Here is an 8,048-nt window from a genome sequence, read left to right as displayed (position 1 = left end):
TCTGTCGGGCACTGGGAGCCCTGGAAAGGGCTTCATCCAGCCTCTGCACCACCCCCTTCTGTTGCCTCTTTAAAGCCAGCAGAAGGCAGGGGAGCCCCTCCCAGCCAGCTCACCCAATGGAAACGGTTTCCAAGGGAACCCCCNGTCACAGACTCTGAAACAGGCTCCAGGCTCTCAGCTGGCAGTCAGCACAGAGCCCGACGCGGGGCTCGAACCCACGAACCGCGAGATCATGACCTGAGCGAAAGTCGGACGCTCAACCGACTAAGCCACCCAGGCGCCCCTCGCATCAGGTGATCTTGAACCCCGCTTCGGGTGAGCCCCACTTCTCTCTCTCTCTCAGCCCCTCGCTCACTTGCACACACACTCTCTCTCAAAAAAAATTATTTTCAACTGAGGAAAAATTCACATAACATAAAAATATCTATTAACCATTAAAAAATGTATGTATCAAAGTGGCATTTACTTTTTGTTCACAATATTGTGCAACTGTCAGCTCTGGTCCCAGAACATCTCCATCACCTCAAGAGGAGACCCTGCGCCCATTAACTCGTCTCTCCTCACCCCTTTCCCCCAGCTCCCGACAAGCACGAACCTACTTTCTGTTCATGGATTGGAAGCCTCAATACGGTCAGGGTGTCCATATTAGGTTTCCACTGCTGTGCAACAAATTAACAAAAACTCAGCGGCTGGAAACAACACCCAGTCATTACCTGGCAGTTTCTGCGGGTCAGAAGTCCAGGCATGACGTGAGTGGGGCCTCTGTTCAGGCTCTCAGAAGGTTGCCATGAAGGTTGGCTGGGAGGCATTCTCATCAGAGGCTTGGGGTCCTCTCATATTGCTCATACTGTTCTTGGGAGGGGCAGTTCCTCGTGACTGTGGGACTGGGTCCCTGTTCTCTGGTGAGCCAAGGCACGCTCTTGGCTCCTAGACCCACCTGAGATTCTTTGCAGCTCAGGGCTCACCTGATTAGGTCTGGCCCACCCAGATACTCTCCTTTTGGACGAACTCAAAGTCAGCTGATTAGTAACCTAACCACGGGGGTGACGTCCCATCACGCGCAGAGTTTACGCTCTGCCTCAAGGGGAGGGGATCATATAGACTTATGTGCCAAGAGGCAGGAAGCTTGGGGCCATCGTAGAGTGTTGGCCCATGATGATAGCCACCCCTGAAAGTGATCTATGAGTTCAATGCAATCCCTACCCCAAACCCCAGCAGGCTTGTCTGTAGAAACTGACAACCTCATCCTCAAAGCATATAGACGTGCGAAAGACCCAGAACATCCAAACAACGATTCTGAAAAAGCAAAGGAAAGTTGGAGAGCTCACATGGCCTGATTTCAAAACTCACCATGAAGCCAAAGCAATCAAGGCGTGTCGTGTAAGCACAAGGACAGGGCACAGGTGGATGGCATGGGACTAGGAGTCTAGAAATAAATCCTTACATTTATGGTTAGGAAGTGAGGCTGGGAGGGCACCCAGCTGGCTCAGATGGTTAGGCATCCGGCTTCGGCTTGGGTTATAATCTCACGGTTTGTGAGTTCGAGCCCCGCGTCGGACTCTGCTGTCCTCGCAGAGCCTGGTTCGGATCCTCTGTCCCCTCGCTTGGCCCCTCCCCCAGTTGTGCTCTCTCTCTCAAAAATAAGTATTTAGAAAGAAAGAAAGAAGAGAAGGAAGGAAGGAAGGATGCTGGAGCAGTCAGATATCTGTATGGAAAAAGTGAACTTTAGCCCTGATGTCATGGGTTGAATTGTGCCCCCTAGAAACGTTGCGGCACTCCCCCGGGACCCTTGAACGTGACCTGATTTGGAGACAGGGTTTTTATAGATGGAATCAAGTTAAGATGAGGTTATATTGGAAAATGGGCCATAATCCAATGTGACCGGTATCCTAAGAAGAGACGAGAGAGACAGACAAATGCAGGGAGAAGGCCATGTGACAGCAGAGACTGCAGTGACCTGTCTACTGGCCAAAGAGGGCCACGGACTGCCAGCGACACCAGAAGGTGGAAGATAGCCACCCCCTAGAGCCTCCGCAGGGAGCTCTGCCCGCTTTCCCACCTGTGGCCTCAGGAGCTGTAGAGGGTAAAGCCTCTTGTAAATCCGTCAGTATGTGGGCCTTCCTTCCGGCAGCCCGAGGACACTCACCTTGCGTAGACCATACAGAGAAATGAACTGGACACGGGTTACAGGCTGAAAAGTAAGAGCCCAAACTGAAAAAAACATCTAAATAAAACACAGAGAAAATCTTTGTGACCTTGGGCAGGATACAGAAGACATTAATCATAAAAGGAAAAATTTATAAATTGGACTTCAGGGTGCCTGGGTGGCTCAGTCGGTTAAACGTCCAACTTCTGCTCGGGTCATGATCTCACCATATCTGAGTTCGAGCCCTGCGTGGGGCTCTGTGCTGACAGCTCAGAGCCTGGAGCCTGCTTTGGATTCTGTGTCTCCCTCTCTCTCTGCCCCTCCCCTGCTTGCATTCTGTCTCTCTCTCTCTCTCAAAAATAAACAAACATTAAAAATGTAAAACAAAGCTCCTTTGTTTTACATTTTTAATGTTTGTTTATTTNGTCGGGTTCTGTGCTGACAGCTCGGAGCCTGGAGCTGCTTCAGATTCTGTACCTCCCTCTCTCTCTGCCCCTCCCCTGCTCTCTCTCTCTCTCAGAAATAAATAAAAAACATTTAAAAAAAACTTTTAAAAATGTAAAACAAATAAATTGGACCTCATAAAAATGCAAACTTTTGCTCTTTATTTTTTTAAAGTTTATTTCCTTATCCTGAGACACAAACAGATCTTGGTTACGTACAGGAGAAGGGACGGAATGAGGTGGTAGTGCAGAAGGGGTGACGTAGGCCTGGGTGTATCTTCTGTGTAGTGTTGACTTCTGGACACTAGTATATAGATACTAGAAGAATACAAAACAAAAGAATGGAGTGAAAAGCTAAAACTGAATACAGACATAAAGTATCCCAAGAGTATTTCAAATGAATAACATGACCATATTAAAGAGATCTGTAAAAAAGACTATGCAAGCAATGTTAAGACATAAGACACAAACAGCAAAATCCTGCAAATAAATCCCGAACCGCACTTAGTAGGTTCGTCTGTCCTGGGCTATGGGTGCTGTCTACGAACTGGAGGGTCAAGCAAGTGAGTCAACAGATGGCTGACGCTGGGAGTTAGGGCTCTGTCTCCCACTACTGGAGAAGGGAGATATGAATACAGATTGCGGAAAGGCTTAGAACTTTTATTGTGGAATTGGAAGGGGAGGTATCAGTAGTATGTCCTCTGGATTTATATATATAAATCTATCTATCTATCTATCTATCTATCTATCTATCTATCTATCTATCTATCGGGGCAGACATCCTAGCTCTGCCCACTGAAAGTGCCTAAGAGCATGACACCCCAGTAGCAATAAGCACACTTCACTCTCAGTTCTTGGTTTCTAAGTATTATCCTCCTTAAAGAAACCAGGGCTCCTTGGAAGAATGGCCGATTCCTGGGTTGGGGTGAGCAAAGTACAAGAAGCATGCAGAAGTACTTAAAGAATGATGGAGAGGGGCGCCTGGGTGGCTCAGTCAGTTAAGCCTCTGACTTCGGCTCAGGTCATGATCTCACTGTTTGTGGGTTCAAGCCTCACGTCAGGCTCTGTGCTGACATCTGAAAGCCTGGAGCCTGCTGCGGATTCCGTGTCTCCCTCTCTCTCTGCCCCTTCCCCACTCATGCTCTGTCTCTCTCTCTCTCTCTCTCTCTCTCTCTCTCTCTCAAAAGTAAACATGAAAAAGTTTGTAAAGAATGACGGGGACATGTCAAAAGGGCAGAGGAGTCAGCTTGAAGCGGCCAAATCTGACGTAATTTGAGCATCAAAATGAATAATGAACAATAATGGGTCATAGTCCATTGAATAAAATCCTGGTCCATGAGCCCATACTGATGATGAATACGTACGTAAACAGAGGAGGTCTTCCCGATGGCAGAATGCTGTCAAATAGATGAAGGAGGGGACCTGGAGGAAGGAAGCCCCTCTTGAGGCTCATCAGAGTAATGAGCGATGCAGGCAACGACGGTCAATGACTGCATGACATTTTGGTGAGGAACAGAATACTTACCTGCTTTCAAAGTATCTTCCTACAAACTATTTTTTTTGTTAAGTATGCTCTACGTCCAACGTGGGGCTCGAACTCACAAGCCCAAGACCAAGAGTTGCATGCTCCGCCGACTGAACCCACCAGGGGCCCACCTACAAACTAGTTTTCAGTTACAAAGGGAAAGACTGTAATCGTCCACTGGAGAAACGGGGCAGACCGCCGCCTTCACCCAGTGCTCACAGGGAACATCACGATGAGGGGACTGAGCCAGGAGGCGCTGAGAGAGGGCACGGCCTCACGGGGAGAGAGCGTGGTTGTGCCAATGCCACACAGCCTGGATCTCGCCATGGGAAAACACCAAACAAACCCCGACTGAAGGCCATTTTACCAAATACCTGGCCTGCACTCCTCAGAAGTGTCCATGTTGTGACAGGCCAAGGCAAGTGACAACCAAGTGCAACGTGCAGTTCTAGGCTGGACCCTGCATTGGAAAAAGCAACACGAACGTTCCTGACGTCGACATGTGTACTGCGGTTATGTAAGACGCTACAGTGATTCTATCCTAACTATGCTATGGTTGTGATGCGGGGACTGAAACATTCAGCGGCAAAGGGGCAAGGTGTATGCACATGACTTTGAAATAGTTCAGAAAAATATCATTTTTATATAAAGTAGATGTTTTATACAATACATCTACATGCACACATAAGAGAGAGGTGGGGGGGGAAGGAGAGGGTGAGAAAGCAAACGGGGCAAAATATGAACTATGGGTGAGTCTGGATTAAGGGTATATGAGAACTCTCTGTATTGTTCTTACAACTTTTCCGTAAGTCCGAAACAACTGCAAGTTATAAAATTAGAAGGAAAGCAACCACTTCTAGCCAACATTTGATGGGAGGGTCTAGCCATGACAATTAGGCAACAAAATAAAGTAAAAGGCATCCAGATCAGAAAGGAAGAAGTCAAACTATATTTTTATATTTTCAGATGACATAATCTTGTATGTGCAAAAGCCTAAAAGATGCTCTAAAAACATATTAGAGGTAATAAATGAGGTCAGCAAGGTTTCAGGACAAAGGATCATTACACAAATCAATTATATTTCTATATATCCCAGTAATAAACACTCCAAACTGCAGTTAAGAAAATAAACCCATTTACAAATAGCATCAGAAGGAATAAAACACTTAGGAATAAACGTAACAAAAGAAGCACCAGGCTTATACACTGAAAACTACAAAATATCGCCAAAAGATATTAAAGAAGACCTAAATCAGCAGCAAACATCTGTTCAGTCAGAGTTCTCCAGAGAAACATAACAGGACACACGCACAGAGGGTTTATTTTGAGGAATGAGCTCACACAATTGTGGGGGCCGGCACGCAGGCTGCAGACTCAGGCAGGAGTTTTATGTTACAATCTTAAGGCAGAATTTCTACTTCTCTCAAAAACCTTAATTTTTGCTTTTAAGGCTTTCAATTGAGTGGACGAGACCCACACAAATTATGGAGGGCCGTCTTTACTTAAGGTCGATCAATTGTAGAGGTTGAGCACATATACAAAATACCTTCACAGGAACACCTAGATGAGTGTTTGATGAGTTAAATGACTGGGGACCATAGCCTAGCTAACTAAAATCAATAAGCATAAAATTAATCACCATCCCATGTTCATGGATGGAAAGACTTAATTTTATTAAGATGGCAACACTCCCCATATTGATCTACAGATTCCATTTCATCTCTATTGAACTCCCATTGGCTTTTTTTCCCCCAGAAACTGACAAGCTTATCCTAAAATCATAAGGAAATGCAAAGGACACTGAATAGGCAAAACATTCTTTTTTTTTTAAGGATGATATTATTTTAATTACTGATTTTTAAGTTTTTTAAAATAGTTTATTGTCAAGTTGGTTTCCATATAACACCCAGTGCTCATCCCCACAAGTGCCTTCCTCCATGCCCATCACCCCCCTTCCCCTCCCCCCCATACCCATCAGTGCTCAGTTTGTTCTCAGCATTCAAGAGTCTCACTAGGCAAAACATTCTTGGAGAAGAACAAATTTGGAGGACGCAGAATTCCCACTTTCAAAACTTACTACAAAACTACAGTGATCAAGACTGTGATGTTGGCATAAAGATAGACATATAGAGGGGCGCCTCGGTGGCTTAGTTGGTTAAGCGCCCGACTTCGGCTCAGGTCATAATCTCACGATTCATGAGTTCGAGCCCCGCGTCGGGCTCTGTGCTGACAGCTAGCTCAGAGCCTGGAGGCTGTTTCAGATTCTGTATCTCCCTCTCTCTCTGACCCTCCCCTGCTCACACTGTCTCTCTCTCTCTCTGTCTCTCTCTCTCTCTCTCAGAAATAAAAAAGATTTAAAAAAAAGATAGACATATAGATCAATGGAACAGAATTGAAAGAGTCCAGGAGTAAACCCATATATGTATTGTCACTTGATTTTTGAGGAGGGTGCCAAGACCATTCAATGGGGGGAAAGAATGGCCTCTTCAACAAATGGTGCTGGAACAGTTGAATAGCAGCCACATGGAAAAAAATGCAGTTGGACCACAACCTCACATTACATACAAAAACTAACCCAAAATGGATCAGAGACCTAAACTTAATAGCAGAAACCAAAAAAGAAAAGAAAAAGAGCAAAAACTATAAAACCTTTAGAACAAAGTATAGGGGTGAATCTTTGTGACTTTGGATTAAGGAACAGTTCCTTAGATAGAACAAGAAAGTACAAGCAGCAAAGGAAGGATCAGTTAATTGTCATCAAAATCTAAAACTTTTGTGCATCCGAGGACACTATCAAGAAAGTGAAAAGAGAACGCACAGAATGCATGAAAGAAAATATTTGTAAATCATATAGAAGGGATTAATATCCAGAGTATATAAAGAACTCCTACAACTTGACAACAACAAAGCAAAAACCCAATTAAAAAATGGTCAAAGAGCTTGAATAGATATTTCCGATTGCTTTGTATGTCACAGGAGACATACAAATGGCCAAGAAACTATGAAAAGATGCTCAACATCATTAGTCATCAGAGAAATGCAAATCAAAAGATACCATTTCACACCCACTGGGATGGCTAGAAACAAATAATTAGATAATAAGGGTTTGTCAGAATGTGGAGAAATTGGAACCCTCATACACCGCTGATGGGAATGTAAAATGGTGTAGCTACTTTGGAAAGCTCTTTGGCTGTTTTTCTCAAAATGTTAAAAACAGAATTGTCATGTGACCCAGAAATCCCATCCCTAGGTGGAGAGGAAATGAAAATGTGTTCACACAAAAAACTTGTACACGAATGTTCCTAACAGCAGTATTCACAATAGCCAAAATATAGAAACAGCCCAGATGCCCTCCGATTGATGAATGAATAAATATGATATATCCATGTAATAGAATATTATTTCGCCCTAAAAGGAGACGAAGTCCTGATCCGTGCTACAACATGGATGAACCTTGAAAACATTACGGTAAAGTGAAAGAACTCAGGCACGTGCATATTGTGTGAATCCATTCATAGGAAATGTCCAGAACAGGCAAATGCATAGTCAGAAAGTAGATCAGTGGTTGCCCGCTGGGGGAGGAGCGGACTGGGTGGGGGCACTACTTAATGAGTATGGGCGCTTCCTTTGGGGGTGATGAAACGTCCTAGAATTTGATGGGCTGGTNTCAGTGAATTGTAAGGTATGTGATTCATATCTCAATAAAGCTGTTTAAAAAGAAAAGGGAAAAAAAAAAAAAGCAAGGGAAGGAAACCTCGAGACTCAGGGCCGCGGTGGCAGGCTGGGGAAGGGGCCGGGCGTAAATGGCTGACAGCCTCCAGTCCTTGTGCTAGGCACTTGCACGGTATTAGGTGCGGGCCCTCCGAGTTATGGACCCTGAGGGGGAGGGTGTCCTGAGCAAGGACCGCGCGGACGTCTGGCCGCTGTGCGCCTG

The 8,048-nt window shown here is 45.1% G+C and overlaps 1 protein-coding gene across 1 annotated transcript in view; it reads left to right on the top strand.

The window, feature by feature from the left end:
• The window catches only part of GDI1 (GDP dissociation inhibitor 1), a 24,110-nt gene that overhangs the window by 13,744 nt on the left and 2,318 nt on the right, over positions 1–8,048 (top strand). Inside the window, 1 exon segment of the mRNA XM_077745749.1 lies at positions 5,636–5,643. Within this exon segment, the coding sequence (XP_077601875.1) occupies positions 5,636–5,643 (8 nt within the window).

This window comes from Crocuta crocuta, unplaced genomic scaffold (genome assembly GCF_008692635.1).
Source record: "Crocuta crocuta isolate KB4526 unplaced genomic scaffold, BGI_CrCroc_1.0 scaffold2677, whole genome shotgun sequence".
NCBI classification, from domain to species: Eukaryota; Metazoa; Chordata; class Mammalia; order Carnivora; family Hyaenidae; genus Crocuta; species Crocuta crocuta.
This window is presented reverse-complemented; position numbering and strand designations above follow the sequence as displayed.